We start from the raw sequence: 23,751 nt of genomic DNA, 5'->3' as shown, positions 1-23,751 counted from the left end.
ACAGATGTTTTATATTCTGTTTAAACAGACAAGGTCACTTGACCTTCAAGAATGGACCTGAAACCAATTTCTGACCTAAGCCTCAGAAGAGACCCCAAAGAGTCATGACAATTCACCAGTTTTCCTCTGTGATTTTTTTTCTTTTTTCTTGAGCATTTATGCTTTGTTCCTTTTTTTTTGTGCTTTATTCTTTATTGAAAATTGAGCAGTTCATAGTGATTTGCTGGAAAGTTTAACTTTTAAGATTGAGCATATTTCATATTTTTCCCTTTTCCAGAACTCATCTAGACACCTCAGCTGAGTTGCGGTATTCTGTTGGATCTCTAGTGGACAGCCAGACTGATTACAGAACAACTAAAGTAATAAGAAGACCCAGGAGAGGACGCATGGGTGTACGACGAGATGAGCCAAAGGTTAATTTTTTTTATTTCAAGTCTTTGATGATTCTCAGTAAATACACTGTTCCATTTTGGATAGAATTTTAATACTGAGAGAATTTAAAATGCTAGCATTTTTAGTTTCAAGCATGACATATTTTTTTAAACTATAACTAATGTAAAACTACCACTTTGTGCTGGAAGTTGAACTATACACTTCCCATGTGTGTATCCACATAACCTTATGAGTTTGGTACTATTTTTATGTCAATTGCAGACATAAAAAGATTGAAGCTCAGAAATTTTAAGTGCTCAACATTAATTACACAGCCAGCAAAGTGAGAGGATCCAAACTTGAACCTCTATTTGTTTCAAATTCCATGCTTTTATCCAGTATGCTGTATTGCCACACAAATGGACTTTTGGTTTGCTTGGGCACTTATGCATTGGCATTCATATTGTCAATTAAAATTAATTAAATATTTTAAGTCGAATTACTATTTTAATAAAACTTCGGGAAAAATGTACACACACTATTGCAAGTGTTTATGGAGAACTTCTCCTGATAAATTGCAGGGCTGTCTTTCATTCAGTCAGTTAACTTGCAAGCTATGTATATTGTAAGTTTATCATTGCATTTTATACTGAAGTGATATAGTTCCTTTGTGCCCTAAGTATAGCTTTTTCTCCCCAACCACTTTTATGTGTCAAATACTACATAGCCTACTTGTCCTTATTTGTACACAGGTTCTTGGATACCCTATGGTTTTTAATTGGTACCCATGTCATGCATAATTTAATCCCTCATAGTAGGCATTCAATATCTGTTAAATGAATGAATAAAGAAGTGAACAGAGGAAGACTAAATCAAATCCATCTTGGTTCTTTTCATATGCCAAATAAACTAGTGCCACTTGTACCAAACCAATTTGTGACACAAATACTAATTCAGGTCATCAATCTTTTTTTTTTTTTAATTTTTTTTTTAACGTTTATTTATTTTTGAGAGAGAGACAGAGCATGAACAGGGGAGGAGCAGAGAAAGAGGGAGACACAGAATCTGAAACAGGCTCCAGGCTCTGAGCTGTCAACACAGAGCCCGACGCGGGGCTCGAACTCACGGACCGTGAGATCATGACCTGAGCCGAAGTCGGACGCTTAACCGACCAAGCCACCCAGGTGCCCCCAGGTCATCAATCTTAAATAAATACTCAGGGCAAAATCGTGTGGTCCCCCCCCCCCACGGGAAAAAAATCATTTTACATCATCACAAAAATGAAAAACATTTTTTTAAATGCAAAAAATTCTTTCTTACTTTCCTTCCTCTCCTACCTTCAGATCACAGCTTGAAAAATGCTGGTCTGTTGCTTACTGAAGATTTTCACTGGGGCACCTGGCTGGCTCAGTCAATAAAGCATGCGACTCTTGATCTTGGGATCATGAGTTGGAGCCCCACAATGGGTGTATCAGATTATTTACAAATTTTTTTTTTCATTCATGTGAGGGATTTATTATATCAAATAAAAAAAACATAGCCATGTAAATTAGTGTGCCTTGGGCTTAAAAAAAATCAATGAAGCATTTGAGTGATCAGAACAGTAGAGATGAAATTAATATTTTTTTAATAATATGTTGTTAGAACCTATGTAAATGAATGTTGGGGAGAGAATTATTATATAATTTGTGTGGCAATATTTGTAGTCAGCCTGTAACAAGAAAGTGTAAGTAAGACTAAATTAGTATAAGAGATGGAAATGCATCAGTACAAGTGAATAGAGGTTGTTATATTTAGAAAGAAGAAAAATGTTTCAAACATAGATGCTTTAAAGTAATTGATACCTCAAATTGAACCAGAAATCATGTGTAAGTTTATCATAATTATCCCTATTAAAATCTTGATATTTATGCTGACAATTAGTACTTGCCATTACTTAAGATGTCAAAGAAATATTTTATTTAAACAATACATTAAAATTTTAATAATCAGTTCCACTTTTCCTAAGTAAGCTACAAAAGAGTGTGTGCAAGTTGATTTTTTCAGACTAGTGCTTTGATAATAAGCAATAAGATATGTACAATAATTACTCATTTACCATTCAGGTGAAATCTCTTGGGGATCATGAGTGGAATAGAACTCAGCAAATTGGAGTGCTGAGCAGCCACCCTTTTGAAAGTGACACTGAAATGTCTGATATTGATGATGATGACCGAGAAACTATTTTTAGCTCAATGGATCTTCTCTCGCCAAGTGGTCATTCTGATGCCCAGACTCTAGCCATGATGCTTCAAGAACAGTTGGATGCCATCAACAAAGAAATCAGGTGAGTTCAATTATCACTGATGGTTTTAAGGGATTAGAAGACCTTGATCCTAAAAATATCATGATTAGATCAGAAGCACTGGCATCACTTGGGAGCTGCAGACTCTGAGACCTCACACTACACTGAATCAGAATGTGCGTTTTCACAGATTCTTAGATATCTATACATGTCCTGTGTAAAATTAGGACGATCTTTATAAGGAACATATATGAAACATAGGTAAACTAATGATTTTAGGGCAATATAAAAGCCTAAGGTAAAGATAAAATATTCTCTGATGAATTTTAAGTCGCCTTTTAAATTAAAATCTATTTAAATGATATTTTGTGGTAATAAGGTACATTTTGAAGGTACATTTAACACTACAGTAAAGGTACTAAATAGCCTGCAATTAATGTGCAGCCAGCTTCTTAAAAGTATATAGACATCAGAGTGAAACTAACTGACTGAATTATTATATACCAGATATGAAAAAAAAAACCGCACTGTCACCACACTGATAATAGATGGCTTCCAAAGAGTAGATTAATTATGGGTGCGCCTGGGTGGCTCAGTCGGTTAAGCGTCCGGCTTCGGCTCAGGTCATGATCTCACAGTCCATGAGTTCGAGCCCCGCGTCGGGCTCTGTGCTGACAGCGCAGAGCCTGGAGCCTGCTTCAGATTCTGTGTCTCCCTCTCTCTCTGCCCCTCCCCTGCTCATGCTCTGCCTCTCTCTGTCTCAAAAATAAATAAAAACATTTAAAAAAAATTTTTAAAAAATGAGTAGATTAATTATGGAATTAAGTTGTATAAGTTAACAATTCAAACATTGAGAAATATTGTCACTAAGATAATCTCTCTTTTTTTGGATAATTTCAACTTTAACAAATATATACTTTCTTGAATCCCGATGATTATCATAGTCTCTCTCTTTTTTTTTTTTTTTAGTAAAGAAAAATGTAAGGATTAACACACCCTTTGAATATGTTTTTAAATATTTTTAAGGTTTAAAAAATGCTTACAGTTTGTAGTTCTTAGTAGGAAAACATTACCTGAACATTATCTGAATGAATACCCTAATGGAAAACCACTATAAAATGTTTCAGTTGCATGTGGAGCAGAGGGGTGGGGATTATCTTCACAGCACTCCAGCTTTCTCCACGAGGAGGTCACAGGTACACTGGTTTGTGTTACTGCGACATCCAATAGGTGATCTAAGTTGCTTTTCCTTCAGCAAGGGCTTTATTTGTCAGAAGGGCATTATGCTTGACCTCCAAATTTGGCTGACAGTTTACTGATGAGATTCATTACTTTTGTGCTGCTCTGATATTTTGACCTATTTGCTGAGTTCTGGGCCATATCCTGGAAGGCCACCGTAACTTTTGGATCCTGCATGGCTGCGGGAACCTCTGGGTCACTAAGAATTTCATTGAGCCCAGGCATTCCTGCCATTCCAAGCATTCCCCCTGCCATTCCAGGCATGCCTCCAAGAAAATTACCACACATTCCCCCAGGAAAGCCACCTGGAAAAGAGCCATACTGAGCTCCTGATTGTCCTCTGGCTTCTTCCTCCCTCTGAGCTCTCTCGTGTTCTTCCCAAACCTTCTTAGCCCTTTCCATTCTTTCTTTGATGTTTCTCTCTTCATATTTTTGCTCATACTTTCTCCAATGTTTAGCAATTTTCTGGTCCCTCAGTTGAACTTCTTTCAACATTGCACTAGCATCTTCATCATAATCCAATTTACAAGCAAGAGCAAGATCATGTGCTGCTTCTTCCCAATGGCCCAGAAGTCTGTGTCCTTTTCCTTTACACTTGTAAGGCTGAGCTGAGTCAGGATTCATTTCAATAGGTCTGTCACAGTCTCAAATGGCAGTATTTGGCTTCTATAATTTGATGAAGACCCTGGCTCTCGTGGGGTACAGAATGGCCAAGCGAGGATTCAGCTTAATGGCATGTGTGAACAAGTCAACGGTTTTCCGTAGTTCACCATCATTTAGGGCATCAGTGGCAGCCACTTTTTTATCATTTGCCTGATCCATCATTTCCTGGGTTATCTCCACATTTTAATCTCCCATTTCTTGAGGGGCATCAGTATCTGGTTCAATCATACCTTCATTGTTAATTTCTAGATCACTCTCCTCACTTGATGGTCTGTCTTTGTATTTTCTTTCCTCCACCTTCTTACTATCTGTTTTTTCTTCCTTGATATTTATTGTCTTCTGATTTAGTTTTATGAGTAGAAGGTGGTATTTTTACCCCCCATGCTCTCCGCCCACTCCCGCAGGAAGCACATTTTTCTCAGTGTGCAGCACACTCAGATAGTGCTTACTCATTTTTATGAAGGTCTGAAGCTCACTCACTTTGTGGGGGTCGATGGTCCAGGCAGTGGCAAGGCTAAGATTTCAGCCTGATTCCAGGCGAGGGTACTAGATCAGCGTGACTGTGTGGAAGGGTCATAGTTTCTTTTTTATATCATTGACTTAACTAACCTCAGTGAAGAACCCAGCTGTGTCAAGTGGATTTATATTCCTTTGAACATTGAGAAACTATTCTTAACTTGTTTTTTTTTTTCAACAAATGAACAGTATTTTACTATTTTGAACAATGTTTTTGTTTTTCTGGCTCTAGCTAAATCTGTCGGCCTCCTAATATGATTCAAATCTATCCAGTTCTCTACTATCATCACCCTATTGGGCATTATAATAAGTTTTCATCTAGATGACAATAATAGTTTCTGCCTGGTTTCTTCATGATATACGGGTTCCCCATCTGACTTTTTAAAACCCAGTTTGCTTATGTAAGGTCACCCTTTTTCAACCCCTTCAGTTGCTTTTAAGATAAAGAACAAAATACTTCATATGGTCTACAATGCCCCATCTGCCTCAACTTTCTCACCTACCTTATTCTGTATCCCATTAAACATGACTTCCAGTTCTTTGAATGTTCCATGTTCTCTCCTTTGTTGTTGCTGTTCCTTTCTTCTGGAACATTATCCTCATTCCACACCCTTGTGCCCTAACGTTTCACCCTCTTTACCCTTACTCACCATGAACATCTCCACCATTCCTTCTTCTGACCTTCGGTTTGTTTTACTGTCCTTCAGTTCCTTACCTTTATTAGATTGTAAATTATATAAAAACAAGAAATGGATGTTGCTTTGCTCACTGTTTTATGTCCAGATCTTGGCACTTTTCTTGATAAATAGAAAGTGCTTCATAATGATAGATTAGCATAAATAGAAAAAATAATATAGGGGTGCTTGGGTGGCTCAGTCAGCTAAGTGTCTGACTCTTGATCTTGGCTCAGGGCATGATCTCATGGTTCATGAGTTTGAACCCTGTATCAGGCTCTGCTTGGATTCTCTCTCTCTCCTTCTCTCTCTCTGCCCCTCCCCTGCTCATGTGCTCTCTCTCTCTCTCTCTCTCTGCCCCTCTCTTGCTCATGTGCTTGTCTCTCTCTCTCTCTCTCTCAAAATATATAAATAGACTTAAAAAAAGAAAAATAAGGAATATAGAACGTAAATTCAACTAAATAACACTTTTTGATGCTTTGCAGTTAATGGTTGAACTCACTGCATAGATTTGAAATCAAGTATATATCTCTGTGATATTTGTTTTGTCTGAAAATAAATACACACACCCTCAATAACAACCTGTGTCCCTCCAGGAACTCAGCTTTGTTACATTAAGATAGTAAAGCCCAGTTATAATCTTGACCTAGGCTAATTAAGTTTGATAAATAGTATGTTCAAACTACTGTCCTTTTATATATTTCTTTGCTGACCCTAGTAATGTATTTAATATAGTTGCTAATTTGTAAGAAATTAAGAAGTACATATAATTTAAGTGTATAGCAACATTCAAAAGACACAGGAATCTTGGAAATCACAGAAAGATTGTGGAGTAGGAGGAACTTGCCTCATCCCATAAACAACTAGATAACACTCATGTCAGTGCAAATAACCCAGAGGATGATTAGAAGACTGGAAGAAAAAAACTCCATAACTAAAGGTAGAAAAGATATCTGTAAAAATTAGTCAAGGGATTCACAAAATAAAAGGACGTAAAATATGACACTATAGACTAAAATGTGGTGTGGAGAGGATTAAAGCATGGGTTCAAATGTAAGCGACCATCAACTTAATATTGACTGCTAATGTTAATCACAAGTCCAAAACCAGTAATGGATATGCAAAGAATAAAGAGGAAGGAATCCAAGTATATCACTAAAGAAAGCCAACAAAACATGAAAGAGAGAAAGAGAAGGATGAGAGAAAAACTACAAAAACAACTACAAAACAAGTAACAAAATGGCAATAAATACATATCTATCAATAATTACTTCGGATATAAATAGACTAAACACTCCAATAAAAAGACATGAAGTGACAGATTGGATAAAAATCAAGACCCATCTATATGCTGTCTACACAAGATACATTTCAGACCTAAAGACACCTGCAGATTGAAAGTGAGGGGATGGAAGAATATTTATCATGCAAATAAATGTCAAAAGAAACCATTGTAGCAATGCTTATATCAGGAAAACAGACTCCAAAACAAAGACTGTAACAAGAGACAAAGAAAGACACTATATGAGAAATAAAGGGGACAATCCAACAAGAAGACATAACAGTTGTAAATATGCATCCAATATGGGAGCATTCAAATCCATAAAAGGTTTAATAACAAATGTAAGGGAACTAATCAGTAGCAATACAATAATGGTAGAGGACTTTAACTTACATCAAAAGACAGATCATCCAAACAGAAAATCAATAAGGAAACAGTGGCTTTGAATAACACATGAGACCAGATGGATTTAAAGATATATTCAGAACATTTCATCCAAAAACAGCAGAATACACATTCTTTTCAGGTGCACATAGAACATTCTCCAGAATAGATCCCATATTAGGCCACAAAACAAGTCTTAACAAATTTGAAAAAACAGTCATACCATGCATCTTTTCTGACCATAACACTATGAAACTAGAAATCAACCACAAGAAACATCTAGAAAGAGCACAAATATGTGTAGGCTAAATAACATACTACTAAACAAAGAAAGAGTCAATGGAGAAATCAAAGAAGAAATAAAAAATTACATGGAAACAAATCAAAATGAAAATTCAGTAGTCCAAAATCTTTGGAATACAGCAAAAGCAGTTCTAAGAAAGAAGTTTATAACAATACAGGCTTAACTTAAGAAGCAAGAAAAATCTCAAATAAGCAAATTAGCTTTATACTTCAAGAAGCTAGAGAAAGAGGAGCAAACAAAACCCAAAACTAGCAGAAGGAAGGAAATAATAAAGATTGGAGCAGAAATACATGATATAGAAACTAAAAACAAAAACAAAAACAATAGAACAGATCGGTAAAAACAGGAACTTGTTCTTTGAAAGATCAACAAAATTGGTAAAGCTCTAGCCAGATTCATAAAAACAAAAGAAGACCCAAATAAACAAAATCACAAAAGAAAGAGAAGAAACAACAACCAACAACACAGAAATACAAACAATTGTAAGGGAATTATTTTGAAAAATCATATGCCCATATATTGGACAATCTAGAAGAAATTGATAGATTCCTGGAAACATATAACTTACTAAAAATGAAGCAGAAAGAAATAGAAAATATGAGCAGACCTGTTACCAGCAATGAAATTGAATCAGTAATCAAAACACTCCCAGCAAAAGTCCAGGACCAGGTGGCTTCACAGACAAATTCTACCAAACATTTCAAGAAGAGGTAACACCTGTTTTTCTCAAACTATTCCAAAAAATACAAAAGGAAGGAAAACTTCCAAATCCAGTGTCCCCTTGATACCAAAACCAGATAAAGACATCACACACACACATACACACACACACACACACACACACACACACACAAGCACGCGCGTATACACACACACACACACAAAAGAGAGAGAGAACTAGAGGGCAATATCTTTCATAAACAAAGATGCAAAAATCCTCAACAAAATACTAGCAAACTCAATCCAACAATACATTAAAAGAAATCATTCACCACAATCAAGTGGGATTTATTCCCAGGATGCATCCCAGTATGCAAGGGTGGCTCAATATTCACAATCAATCAATTGATGTGATATATCACATCAATAAGAGAAAGGATAAAAACCATATGGTCATTTCAATAGATCCAGAAAAAGCATTTGACAAAGTACAACATTCATGTAAGATAAAAACCCTTAGGGGTGCCTGGGTGGCTCAGTCGGTTAAGCTGCCGACTTCAGCTCAGGTCATGATCTCGCGGTCCGTGAGTTCGAGCCCCGCGTCGGGCTCTGTGCTGACAGCTCAGAGCCTGGAGCCTGTTTCAGATTCTGTGTCTCCCTCTCTCTGACCCTCCCCTGTTCATGCTCTGTTTCTCCCTGTCTCAAAAATAAATAAAACGTTAAAAAAAATTAAAAAAAAAACCCTTAACCAAGTATTTCTAAAGGAAACATACCTCAACATAGTAAAGACTGTATATGAAAAACCCACAACAATCATCATACTCAATGGGGGAAAAACTGAGAACTTTCCCCCTAAGGTCAGGAACAAGACATGGATGTCCACTGTCACCACTTTTATTCCACATGGTACTGGAAGTCCTAGCCACAGCAGTTAGACAACAAAAAGAAGGAAAAGACATCCAAATTGGTAAGGAAGAACTAAAACCTTCACTAATTGCAGATGACATAATACTATATATATAAAACCCTAGAGACTCCACCAAAAAACTACTGGAACTGATAAATGAATTCACTAAGGTGGTGGGATTCAAAATCAATGTGCAGAAATCTCTTGCATTTCTTTACACTAATAATGAAGCAGCAGAAAGAGAAACTAAGAAAACAATCCCATGTTCAATTGCACTAAAAATAATAAAATATCTGGGAATAAACTTAACCAGTGAGGTGAAAGATGCTACTCTGAAAACTATAAAACAATGGTGAAGAAATTGAAGACAACAGTAAGAAATGGAAAGACAAAAAAATAACAAAATTTAAAAAAAGGAAATGGAAATACATTCCATGCTCATGGATTGGAAGAACAAATATTGTTAAAATGTCTATACTATGCAAAGCAGCCTACAAATTCAATGCAATCCCCCTCAAAACAGCAACGGAATTTTTCACAAAACTAGAACAAACAATCTTAAAGTTGTTTTTTTTAATTTTTTTAATGTTTTATTTATTTTTGAGACAGAGAAAGAGCATGAATGGGGGAGGGTCAGAGAGAGAGGGAGACACAGAATCTGAAGCAGGCTCCAGGCTCCAAGCTGTCAGCACAGAGCCCGACGCGGGGCTCAAACTCACGGACCATGAGATCATGACCTGAGCCGAAGTCGGATGCTTAACCGACTGAGCCACCCAGGCGCCCCAACAATCTTAAAGTTTGTATGGAACCACAATAGACCCCGAATAGCCAAAGAAATCTTGAAAAAGAAAAAACTGGAGGGATCACAGTTCCAGACTTCAAGCTGTATTATAAAGCAGGTAGTTATCAAAACAGTATGGTACTGTCAAAAAATAGACACATAGGTCAATGGAACAGAAAAGAAAACCCAGAAATAAACTCACAAGCATATGGTCAATTAATCTTAGAAAAAGGAGGAAAGACTATACAATGGGGAAAAAAATAATCTCTTCAACAAAATGGTGCTGGGAAAACTGGAGAACTACATGCAAAAAAAAAAAAAAAAAAAAGAAACTGGACCACTTCTTTATATTGTACACACACACACACAAAAAATTCAAAATGGATTAAAGATCTAAAGTAAGACCTGAAACCCTAAAAATCCTATAAGACAACATAGGCAGTAATTTCTGACATTGGTCATGTCAGCATTTTTCTAGATATATCTCGTGAGGCAAGGGAAGCAAAAGCAAAAATGAAGTACTGGATCTGCAGCAAAATAAAAGGCTTCTGCACAGTGAAGGAAGCAATCAACAAAACTGAAAGACAACCTACTGAATGAGAGAATATATTTGTAAATGACATATCCAATAAAGGGTTAGTATCCAAAATATATAAGGAACTTTTATAAGCTCAACATGCAAAACACAAATAATCCAATTGAAAAATGGGCGGAAGACATGAACAGACAGGTCTCCAAAGGTGACATGCAGGATGGCCAGCAGACACATGGAATGATGCTCAACATCACTAATCATCAGGGAAATACAAATCAAAAGCACAGAGAGACACCACTTCACGCTTGTCAGAATGCCTAAAGTCAAAAATACAAGAAATAGCAAATGTTGGTGAGGATGTGGAGAAAAAGGAACCCTTGGGCACTGTTGATGGGAATGCAAACTAGTGCAGTTTGGAAAATAGTTCCTCAAAAAGTTATAAATAGAACTACCCTATGATCCAGTAATTGCATTACTAAGTATTTACCCAAAAATATAAAAATACTAATTCAAAGGGATAAATGCACCCCTGTGTTTATTGCAGTATTATTTACAGTAGCCAAAGTGTGGAAGCACTCCAAGAGTCCATAGATATATGAATGGATAAAGAACAAGTCGTATAGGGGTCCCTGGATGGCTCAGTCAATTAAGCAGCCAGTACTTGATTTTGGCTCAGATCCTGATGTCATGGTTGTGAGATCGAGCCCTGCATTGGGCTCTGCAGTGACTGTGGAACCTGCTTAGGATTCTCCTTCTCCCTCTCTCTCTGCCCCTCCCCTACTCACTGTCTTTCCCTCTCTCTCTCAAAATAGGTAAATAAACTTTAATTTTTTTTATTTTAAAAAAAAGAACAAATGGCATACACACACACATACACACTGGAGAATTATTCAGCCATAAAAAATAGACTGAAATCTTGCTATTTGCAACAACATGGATAGAGCTAAACAGTATAATGCTAAATGAAATGTCAGTCAGAGAAAGACAAATTCCGTATGATTTCATTCATATGTAGAATTTAAGAAACATGGCCAGAGGAAAAAGAGAGAGACACAAATCAAGAGACAGACTCTTAATTGTAGAGAACACACTAATGATTACCAGAGGGGAGGGTGTAAGGGGGGGGGGGTGAACTGGGTGATAAGGATTAAAGAATGAATATACTTAGAGTGCACTGAGTAACGCATAGAGTTGTTGAACTACTATACTGTGCACTTGAAACTAAAATAACACTACATGTTAACATATTGGAATTAAAATTAAAAACAATATAAAAAAGAGAAATAGTGTCAATTGTTAGCAAATTTTTGCTACTTAAGTGCTGTGATATAAATATTTTGTTTGATGATTGTGTAAATGTAAAAGTTATGTTTCTATTTTTCTTTAAAGCATTTGAATTTTGGATGAATAAATAGTGCATGTATTCATTTTGAATGTTTCAAAATGAATAAACCCCGTTTATTTTAAAAAAATAAAAAAGAGAAATAGGCATCTTCATAAAAACAGTTGCTCATACCAACTAGAATCTATTTCTGGTGAAGATTTTTCTTCTTTCACAAACTAATTTAAGCATTAAAAAATGCCTCTTTTCTGGTTTCCTCACTGTTCACTAATGTCTCTTAAAGGAAGAGATCAAGTTACTTCATTTGCCAGTGACCTGTTTGTTAGTTAATCTGTGCGTCAGTAGTTAGCTACTGGGCACTTGGGTGGCTCAGGTGGTTAGGCATCTAACTCTTGATATTGGCTCAGTCTGTGATCTCCTGAGACTGGCCCCCTGCCATCAGGCTCTGCGCTGAGCATAGAATCCACTTGGGATTCTCTCTCTTCTCTCTCTCTCTCTCTCTCTCTCTCTCTCTCTGCCCCTCCCCCACTGACACATGCACGCTCTCTTTCCTGCTCTCAAAGTAAATAAATGTTAATATATATTATATTATATTATATTATATTATATTATATTATATATATTAAATATATATTATATATAATATATAATATTATATACTAATATATATATAGTAGCTAATTAGCTACTATTTTGACTCCCTTGCTTTTGTGGTCTTACTTATTGTTTCATCCTTTTGTATATGGTACGCCCTCCCCAACACACTGGGACATTTCAAAGGGTGCCTGTTTTGTTAGTTCTTTTACTTTCTGTAACTACATCCAGATTCTAAAGATAAGTGGATTGTCATTTATTTTTCCAAATGAACTGAATATCTAAGGTAGCATTCGATTTCCTGTTTAATTAAACTTCAGTCTACTTCTTACTCAGCTTTTTCCTCTAGGTGTGACTCTTCCTTTACAATTAATACAATGCCTAGAGTTAATAACTACAGTTAATTTTAGAAAAAAACTTTTTTAGAGGAGTTATTTCCCACCATTTTTAAAAACTTTTTTAAATGTTTGTTTATTTTTGAGAGAATGACAGAACTTGAGTGGGGGAGGGGCAGAGAGAGGGGGAGGCCAACAGTCCTAAGCAGGCCCCAGGCTCCAAACTGTCAGCACAGCTTGGACAAGGGGCTTGAACACACGAATTACTAGATCGTGACCTGAGCTGAAGGAGGGCGCTTAACAGACTGAGTCAGCCAGGTGCCCCTCCTACCAATCATTTTAAAGTACAAATTCTTTTTTTTAAGAGGAGACAGTGTTTCCTTTGGAATGTGTTTAAAGCATTAATAATATTGTGCTATGTTACTTGATTAAGCTTTCCTCTGGGTGAACTTAAAGTGCATCCATGAAAATAAACTTCACAGTAACAGAATTCATATTCTTTGTGGAACTGAAAAATTATAATTAAGAGTAAATATGCCTCCTTGTTGGGATGAACACTGGGTGTTGTATGTAAGCCAATTTGACAATAAATTATATTCATTTAAAAAAAGAGTAAGTCTGCTCAATATTTTTTTTTACTTAAATTTTTGGAGTGGATTAAGGTTCACACAAAGTTGAGGGGAAGAAGGTACAGAGATTGCCCATATATGCCCTGGCCTCACACATGCACAGCCTCCCCCATTATCAACATCCTTCACCACAGTAGTATATTACAATTGATGAACCTATATGACACATAATAATCACCCAGATTCCATTGTTTACAGTACAGGTTACTCTTAGTGGTGTACATTCTGTGGGTTTGCAAAATGTATGACAAGTATCCATCATTATGGTTTCATACAGACCATTTTCACTGCCATAAAAATTCTCTGTGCTCTGCCTATTCATCTCTTCCCGCTCCCAACCTCTGTCAACCGTCGATCTTGTTAATGTCCTCATAGTTTTTGCCTTTCCTAGAGTGTCATGTAATTGGAGTCATATAATATGTAGTCTGTTTAGATTGGGCTTCTTTTGCTTAGTCGTGTACATTTAATGTTCTTCCATATCTTTTCATGGCTTGATAGCTCACTTCTTTTTTAGCTCTGAATAATATTCGATTGTCTGGATGTACCTCAATTTATCCATTCACCATTGAAGAAGATCTTGGTTGCTTTCAAGTTTTGGCAGTCATGAATAAAGCTGCTATAAACATCAGTGTGCTGGTTTTGGGTGGACATAGTTTTTAACTCATTTAGCTAAATACCAAAGAACACAATTACTGGATAATATGGTAAGAGTATGTTTAGTTCTATAAGAAACCACCAAACAGTTTTCCAAAATAAATATATAAATATAAAACTTTGTGGTGATCATAACCTTATAGTTAAGGATTATATATCATAGGAGATCATAATAAGCCATTTATAGTTAAGAGGAAAATGTCTTAGGAGAAGTTCTAAACCCTATTTTTTTAAGTCACCTACTGGTACAGTTTCATTATAACAAATAGACACAGCTTAAATAGGGTATTTATGCAACCCTGCTAAAATTCTTTGTTCTTTGCATCTCTGTAATAGTTCATTTATACATATTCTTGAAGTTTCTCTTTATTTGAAAAAAGGAGTATTAGTGCTTTGTCTTCTGAAAAGCATTTATATCAAGAGTTAAAACATTTTTTCACTATGTATGTAAGTATGATGTATGTATCTATCTAGAGATAGATCATCTCCACATTATTAAATTGCCTGGTGCTTATTTTTTTTAATGTTTATTTATTTTTGAGAGGTGGGGGAAGGGGCAGATAGAGAGGGAGAGAGAGGATGCAAAGTGGGCTTTGGGCTGACAGCAGCGAGCCTGATGTGGAGCACGGATGTGGGGCTCGAATTCATGAACCATAAGATCATGACCTGAACCAAAGTTGGATGCTCAACCAACTGAGCCACCCAGGCACCCCACGTGGTGCTTATTTAAAGTTGACGTGGCTGAGTAGGTATTGGTTTAAAAAAAAGTGTAAGGGTTTTATTTGACTAAATGATAATTATGAATGACCATTTATTGAAGATTCTATCAAGTATACTTTTTAATCAGTTGGGATGTAAGATTCAACATCTTTGTTAGGATCTGAGTTTCTAAAAGTCTCATTTATTGGCACCTCGGTTCAAAAATAAGATTAGGGAAAAAAAATAAGATTAGGATTAGTGGCAAAATTATCTAGGCAGGCAAGGTTTTAAAGGTTTTAGCAGGTGATAGTATAGATAGAGGGTCAAAGTGGGGAGGAGCTGTATATCATTTGAAAAGAAAGATGTTCTAAATTTCAGCCAGAAAGTGTCTGAAATTTATTGAAAGTTATATTGCCTTTGAGTAAAGAAAACATTAGATTTGATATAAAATGCTCACAGATTTATTTATTTGTTTATTTATGTATTTATTTGCTTTTTATTATGTGAATTCTCATTACCACTATAGCAGCATATAATGGATCCAAATTCAACTGTGTCTTTTAGGCTAATTCAGGAAGAAAAAGAATCTACAGAGTTACGTGCTGAAGAAATTGAGAATAGGGTGGCTAGTGTGAGCCTGGAAGGCCTGAATTTAGCAAGGGTCCACCCAGGTACCTCTATCACTGCCTCGGTTACAGCTTCTTCGCTGGCCAGTTCATCTCCCCCCAGTGGACACTCAACGCCAAAGCTCACCCCGCGAAGCCCTGCCAGGGAAATGGATCGGATGGGAGTCATGACACTGGTATGATGATGTGCACAGAGAACATTTGACCCCATTAAGACTCATGTGCATTAGCTGATTCATATTGGGTGTTTGTTCTAAGGACTTTCTGTGTGTTTTATTGTTTTTCTTTTTTTCGCAACAGCCATATGTGGTAGGTGCAACTACTAATCCGATTATGAGTGGAGGAAATGTAGCCTACAAAGATGTAATTTTTCAAGTCACATAATAAGGAAATAGAAGAGCAGCGATCTAAATGTCACATCAGAAATCTGAGTGACGGAAACCATTAAGTAAATTTTTCCTTATGATATCTTGGTGAAGTAGTTGGGAGTGAGTATTTTACTTTTAACACAATAAATAATAGAAAATACTGGTTCTAATTGCTCCAATATAACAACATAAAATGTTAAATTTTTATAATATAAATAATATAACTTGAATAAAAGAACCACCAAAACCAATAGCAACAATTTCCCAATTTTGTTTTAGAATTTCATGTCAACATTTTTACACTTCTTTATTCTTTAATCCTTTGTTTCATTTATTTTTATGTTTAGAATTAAAAGTCGGAAACCTAAATTATTAGGAATTAAAAGTTGGAAACCTAAATTATTAGGAGGTGCTCTGAACATAACAGAGAAAATCAAAGTGCCCTTCGCTAAAAATAAGGTAGAAAAACCTCTGGAAAAAAAAATGATAGGAAAAAAAAAATGACTACTGAATGCTGTGATGTTTTACTTCCCATCATAACATCTGCACGTCAGAGGACATCATTTCAACAGAAAGCAGAAGTAACGGGCGTTTGAGAGCATGAGTAAATTGCCCACGTTTAACACAGTAAACGGAGCTGTATGTCTTTCACATTTGCTGACGCAAAAGCATATACTATTCTGTCCATTTATTTTTTTCTGTGATTACCTAGAACTATGTTTAAATGACAATAATGAAGATTTAAACATTCTAAACTATTTATGGAGGTAAAATTCTGGTTTTGTAATGAATATTAAAACTATACTATTAAAACAAAATTCCAATTAAACATAAATTTGGGGGTAGAAATTAATTAAAAATAAATGGATAAAATAATAGCTTAGAGACTGTAAAACTAGCACAAATATAACAAATGGAGAGTAAATTAATGTTACCACAGAAGAACATGAAGTGTATATAGTGTTTCTGCATATGTTCAGAAAGCTGTGAAGCTACTATAAAAAGTGTCACAATATCTGTATCTGTGTATGTATGTGTGTAAAGTATCTGAACAAAAAATTTTAATTAATTTTCTAAATAGCACCTTTAAATAAATATGCTGCAAAAATGTGTACTGTACCTAACATATATATCTATGTGTATATATATAATACACATATACATATATATGTATATTTCATGCTCTCACGTCTAGGGAAAACTAACACATATTTTTTTAATTTTTATTTTTATAAAATTTATTATGTATAAGTATCTTTTTTCTTTAATTTTACAATTGTGAATTGAAACAAAACTGTATGGTGTGGCAGCATTTTTCATATTCAGACTCTTTGCCATTATGGACTTCAGTGCAATAAAGTCAACATAAAAGAGAAATGGCAATATTTTTAAAAAAGGAAACATTTACCTTCTTAAGCCATTGAGTCCTCTATTCTGCGCTCATTTCCAGACTTGATATTAAAAATATTCTTAAAATAGACATCATAGACAATGCCTGTTCAGAACAAAGGACAGTAATCAGAACTGACCCCACCTAGACACAGCACAAACTTTTTAGTCAATGTACTAAGATATAATAACCCAATATACTGAGCTACGTTATGATGTGGTGATTTTAGAAATCTAGGAACCATCAATTTGACTTTATTAACTAGACATGATACTATCTTTGGCTTAGTTTCTGTTTATATTTGCTACATATATTTAGCTTTTTAAGTATGTTCATAAGCATTAGTATCCTAATCCTTGATAGTGTTAATATTTTTATAATAGCAAAATAACATATTTATAATCATTTAGACATGATTTATATATATATATGTATATATATATATGTATATATATATACATATATATATATATGAAAAAGATGCCACTGCTTTCATGCACTTTCTTTAGCAGTTAGTTATAAATAAATCAATACCAAATGAACATTATTATACTATAATTACAGTACTTAAAAAATATTTAAAGCATTTCTTGAATGTAAAAAAGTACTTAAAATGTCCCATATCTGACTCAGAAAAACAATAAGTGAAATTCAGGGAGTCTTTATCACCTAATAAAACTTCGTCATTAAATTCATCACTGTTATAGTGAAAGGCAGGTAGATTTTCTTTTACCTGTAGAAAATATGAGGGAGGGCATAATTTGGGGGAATATAATCCATGTTTGAATATTCAGAGGAAAATGAAAAATTTGGGAGACAGAAAAGCAGAGATTGAAAAGACATTGTTTTCATTTGTATTGTATGTGTGTATATGTTTTACAAAGATTGTTATTTTTCCTGATTATAAAATGTACTTTTATTTACTTTTACCTCACCACAAATCCATAAGCATAAGGAACATCCTGCCAATATTTAGTAAGAATATTGTGTGGAGTAAATCAACCCATTTTCCAGGAACAAAAATATATAAATGTAAATATAACTATAATGGAATAAAATTGTTTTACTTACATAAGAAAAATTAACAAAGATACTAAGTGAGCAAGATTCATCTGAAATCATAAAGAATTAACTTTAAAAAAAATTATGTAATTTTGTAACATTGTAACGTTGACAAGAAAACAGCAGCCCTAAAAACATATTTTATTGAGGCCAGAGCTCTTAGCATTTGGGAATGGGAGACTAGTTAGGAAGCCAGGAAGTTTGAGATAGCTCAGGAGCAGTATGCCTGTCCAAGGGTGGACCAAGGCTGAGCATAGATAAGGCAAGAGGGAATGCTTACAAACTCCATACATGTGCATTGGATCTTTGTTTATGGATAATCTCTTTCATTCCCATTTATATTTTGGGGAGAAGATAAGTCCCATATTTATTTCTCACTAGCTCACTACATGTGCTTCATATTCCCCAGGGTTCCATGTCTCAGATCCCATGCATGTATGCTTGACCCCATCATGTAGACCTGTCCCCCCCCCACCCCACCATTCCTTCTAAGAAGTTCCCTCTCTGAAGTCACTTTCAGGAGGAGTCCTCTTATAATGGGTAAAGACATTTATTTAGAAAACAATGGAATGAAAAAACAAGACAGTCAAGTTATAGAATACTATTAAAAATTGTAACATGGTCAAATGATACTCATTAATTAGTTCTGTTTTATGTTGCTTTTATTTCTGCCAATCACAGCCAAGTGATCTAAGGAAACATCGGAGAAAGGTAATGTAAATATCTTTTGTGTGATTACTAGTTGAATATTGTTTTTTTTCTGTGAAAGTTTTAAAATTGCATTCCCTTTATTTGAAGCATTTTATTAACATAAACAGAAATATTAAAAGTATTTAAGCATTATCGAATTGTTTAAATATGATTATAAGAGCAAATGCCTCAAAATAAAATTGTTTATGTTTTCTAGAGTAATGATTAGATTATGTAGTCTACATATCCTAGAATTAGATTATTTATTGTCAATGCTAGAAGAATGCTGCTTACTTTTAAATGTAGTTTTACTATTATTCATGGATGTGAGACCAACAGATCAGGAGACTACTGCCAATGAAAAGATACCTTGTTACTCACCCTTCCCTTTGCAAAGGCAAAAGCACCTGAGTAGGTCATGAGGCAAAAAGAACTAGGAGAAAGGATGGGTAGGAGTTTTATCGTAGTTTCTGTTGGAAAGGCAAGGCAGGGTGAGCAGGCTTAAGATTGGCCTGTTTTAATCATTTCTGTGGGCTCTGGGTATAGGGGCTGTCTCTAGTTGTCTGATTCCTGGCCTGGCATGATTAAGGCAGAGGAATATTGCCTCCTGGAGTATTACAAGAGCCAGGTCAAGAATATGATTTGGGATACTGGTCTAGATAGATTGATGTACATATGGAAGTCATACTCCATGGAAGTAGTTTGCAATCTCTAGGAATTAGCTAGTCCTGGGAGGCGCATTATGTCCTGGGTCAGCATGGTGCCAGACGCCAGAGCATCAAGAATATAGAAATTACAAAAATATAATTAATCTGCTCCTTTCTTGTTTAATGTGACATCAATAGAATACATATTGGAAATGAGAAACAAAATTGACTCCAGTCCTGATTCACAAAATGACATCTTCTTAGATAATTGATAACAGCAGAGTTCAGACTCATGGGATATCAGATGGGAAAGATTTCAAAGGTTGAACCTACTCTCCAGAGTGTAAATCTATTTTTCAGCATCATCAAGATGTGGTAGGGGGCACCTGGGTGGCTCAGTTGGTTAAGCGTCCAACTTCCACTCAGGTCATGATCTCGCTGTCTATGAGTTTGAGCCCCACATCAGGCTCTGTGCTGACAGCTCAGAGCCTGGAGCCTGCTTAGGATTCTGTGTCTCCTCTCTCTCTCTGCCCCTCCCCTGTTCATGCTCTGTCTCTCCCTCTCAAAAATGAATAAACTTAAAAACAAAAAAAGATGTGGTAGTCAGATTATGCCCACTTCTAAAACTATAAAAGTATTTTTTTCTTTGTTTCTTTTTTAAATTAAGGGAATCTATATTAACTTGTGTGGCATAGATTGATGGAATTTCTTTTCCGGAGTTATCATCTATCTTCCTATAGCATCTTCTCCTTGATACTAACAGTTCTCAACTATCAAATTTACCATCATAATGTTCTTATTATTTGTCTTTGTCTTTCTCTGCCACTGAAAAGAATTATACTGGGAATATAGAAAGATATCTGAGTAGATGATGGATATAAAAGAAGTTTAGTGGATATAAGAAAAAAAGTCACAAAGGAAGGTTCCATACAGAAATGCAGGCTCAGGGAATTCATAGGATGAAGAAATAGTTGATAAGAAAGGTAGGTCATGGAAAGAAGGCCACAAACTAAAAATTGTTGTTTATCAGGTTAAGGAGTTACAAGTGTGATTCCATTTACCCTTGAAATGAACACATTAAGGTAAGTATTATTAGTTTCCATTTTATTGATGAGGAAATTGAATCTTAGAGCAGGTAAATAATGAGCATGTGTCTTTCAACAAATAAGAGAAACCAGAATTCAAATCCATCTCTGATTCCAAATCCTTTCTCCTCTATTTTATTTATATAGTGTTAACTCTAAGCATTATTCAGAGGAAGAGTGTCTATGATGTTTTTAAGAGCTGATATTTGGAAAGTTTGCATAGTTTGACTGGCAGAATAGAAAGAGGAAGGCATTTTAGGAGGTGTTTCAGGAAAAAAAAGTAATGGAAGCAGAAAGGTCAGGCTTGGCAGAAATAATCACAGAAAACAATTATGGCTAGATCATGGAACTGTGAAGACATAAATACATACCAGGAAGAGTTTAGAAACACACTTTATGAATTTAGATGAGATGTGAGTTTACAAAGAGTTTTCTGTAGGATTAACATCATGCTGAAAGTAGTTCTTGAAAAAGATTCTTCTGGTGGCCCTTTGCTAGTTGAAATGGAGAGAGGAAATCCTATATAGATGCCTACTTAAATCATTAAAAGGAATCAAGGCTTGGATGACAAGAGCCCAGACAAACAACTTCATTCAGTTTCTTCAATGCATGAAGTCTTTATCATGTATCATATAGAAACACATTTATGCATGATAGCCTAACATAGAAACAAAGCAAGACATTATGTAGACATAAGATGAGAACACAGCTTTAAATTTTTTTGCTATAGCCATATTGCTCTTTGTCATTAGAACTTCCAGAGCCATATCTATTAGCTATGCTTTCCACAATCTTTCTATGTATAGGTATTTTAACGCACAGTGATGCCATGAAAAGAAATGCAAGATTGTTGTAAAAAATATCTCTTCACAGTCAACTTTACTGTTGAATAGTCTTTACTGTAATGCGGTTTTATATGTCTATCTCTGACAAAATTTATGGTATCTTGAATTGTTCTGGACTCTGAACTAAATTCTTTCTTTTTCTTAATGTTTATTTTTTTCTGAGAGAGAGAGAGAGAGAGAGAGGCAGAGTACGAGGGGTGGGGGTGGGGGGCAGAGACAGAAGGGGACACAATCTGAAGCAGGCTTCAGGCTCTGAGCTCTCAGCTTAGAGCCCAACAAGGGGCTCAAACTCACAAACCACAAGATAATGAGCTGAGCTGAAGTTGGATGCTTAACCAATTGACTGAGCCGAAGTTGGATGCTTCAGCCACTCAGGTGCTCCTGAACTAAATTCTTTAAGGAAAGCCCTTCCATCCATCTTTTGGTTTCTGTATGCCTTTGTGTTCCCATGGGAGATAGTGAAATGAAACTGTTTGCAAGAATTATGTTCTTACCTTTTATAATCTTTAAAAAGAATTTTTTTTTCTAATAAGCTACAACTCATTTTTTAAACATCTGGACCACATTTCATTTGCCTGCGTTAATAATACACTTTATCTGATAAAGTTGTAGTTTTGCCATCTTCTCTTCTCATTTCAAAAATCTCCTATTTAAAGGGGGCCTGGGTGGTCAGTCGGTTAAGCATCCAACTTTGGCTCAGGTCATGATCTCATGCTTTATGAGTTTGATCCTCATGTCAGGCTCTGTGCTGACAGCTCAGAGCCTGGAGTGTGATTTGGATTTTGTGTCTCCTTCTCTCTCTGCCCCTCTCCCACTTGTGCTCTGTGTCTCAAAAATAAATACTAAAAAAATCTCCTACTTAAAAGATTTCCATGTTATGATAACCTGACTATGCATACCTTCTTAATGAATTAACTCAAATATGTACCCAGTAACTTTTTTGTAAGCTTTTACATTCTGATATGTTGAAACGGAGTCCGTGATAGCTTTTTCATAGTTCCTGGATATTGATCTATGGTGCTTATTCACTCTTAAATAATGATTTTTTATGAAATGTGTCCAGGTTATATATTAAACTGGAATACCTTCACTTTTAAAAGTTATTAAACTCACGTGCTTCAGTAATAAGAATTTATATGTCTAAGACCTATATGCCTCAAGTTTTTTGTTTTGTGTTTGTATTAGAATTACTCAAATAGTTTTGCCAATGACTCTCCATTTCTGTCAATTTCATTTGAAATCTAGAAAGAATTCATCTGAATGAATTGTTTTCATTTCTAGATTGCAGTGGTGGAAGAAGATGGTCGGGAGGATAAAGCAACTATAAAATGTGAAACTTCTCCTCCCCCTACCCCTAGAGCCATCAGGATGACTCACACCCTTCCCTCCTCCTACCACAATGATGCCCGAAGGTATGATTCTCTCAGCTCACTTCACGGTTTGCATGCTCTCCTTCTGAAAATATTCTTTCTTTAAGTGCTGTCAAATAGACTGCTTAAAAATTTATGTGAGAAATTTGGTTTGAGCTATAACTCTCCAGTAGAGTATTGCCCTCCTCCCTCTCCCCTCTCCTCTTGTGAAAAAAAAATGCATTCTGAGATCAAATTTTTAGTTTTAAAATTAACTATGTATTTGTGGTCTTATTACTAGCCAATATTGATGAGATTATCTCTTCTATATTTAGTGGATATTTAGTATTAAAATGAAGTCAGGCTAATGGAAAGACACATTAGGAAGAATAGCAAAAAACTTAACAGACTCTAGGACAAAACTATAAATTTGGCTTAGGCTTAGGTGTAAAAGTAAGGTCTGGGGATGCCTGGGTGTTCAGTTGGTTGAGCATCTGACTCTTGATTTCAGCTCAGGTCATGATCTCACAGTGGTGAGACAGGGCTCGGCACTGAGCATGGATCCTGCTTGGGATTCTCTCTCTCCCTTTCTCTCTGCTCCCCCCCCCCCCACCACCAATAACTAAAACATTTTTTAAAAAGTAATTAAGTTCTGAAAAGTCCATAATTGCAGTTCATTTATTTTTAGCAAACAGGTATGTATACTACCCCCCAGGGTCTGGTGCTGACAGCTATAACAGCTAATAAGCAGAAAGTTCTTAGAGGGGGAAAAAGCATATCTGCCAAAATGTTAAAAGAAGAGGTAAGGGGAAGTACCCTATTTGTTGTAGCAACT

General features: G+C 35.5%; 2 protein-coding genes across 4 annotated transcripts in view; one reads left to right on the top strand and one right to left on the bottom strand.

Annotated features, from left to right (window-relative positions):
- Positions 1 to 23,751, top strand: part of PPFIA2 (PTPRF interacting protein alpha 2) — a 487,632-nt gene that overhangs the window by 390,288 nt on the left and 73,593 nt on the right. For all 3 annotated transcript variants that reach the window (XM_042992818.1, XM_042992819.1, XM_042992817.1), the window contains 5 exons: positions 278 to 413; positions 2,478 to 2,698; positions 15,419 to 15,656; positions 18,982 to 19,011; positions 22,849 to 22,979. In XM_042992818.1, coding sequence (XP_042848752.1) covers positions 278 to 413; positions 2,478 to 2,698; positions 15,419 to 15,656; positions 18,982 to 19,011; positions 22,849 to 22,979 — 756 coding nt within the window. The remainder of the gene's footprint in view (positions 1 to 277; positions 414 to 2,477; positions 2,699 to 15,418; positions 15,657 to 18,981; positions 19,012 to 22,848; positions 22,980 to 23,751) is intronic.
- LOC102958660 (hsc70-interacting protein-like) lies at positions 3,938 to 4,750 on the bottom strand. The gene is given in 1 exon segment (XM_042992820.1): positions 3,938 to 4,750. A coding segment is annotated over 1 exon segment (783 nt). The 5' UTR covers positions 4,721 to 4,750.

The sequence above is a fragment of the Panthera tigris genome, chromosome B4 (assembly GCF_018350195.1).
Source record: "Panthera tigris isolate Pti1 chromosome B4, P.tigris_Pti1_mat1.1, whole genome shotgun sequence".
In the NCBI taxonomy this organism is placed as follows: Eukaryota; Metazoa; Chordata; class Mammalia; order Carnivora; family Felidae; genus Panthera; species Panthera tigris.
This window is presented reverse-complemented; position numbering and strand designations above follow the sequence as displayed.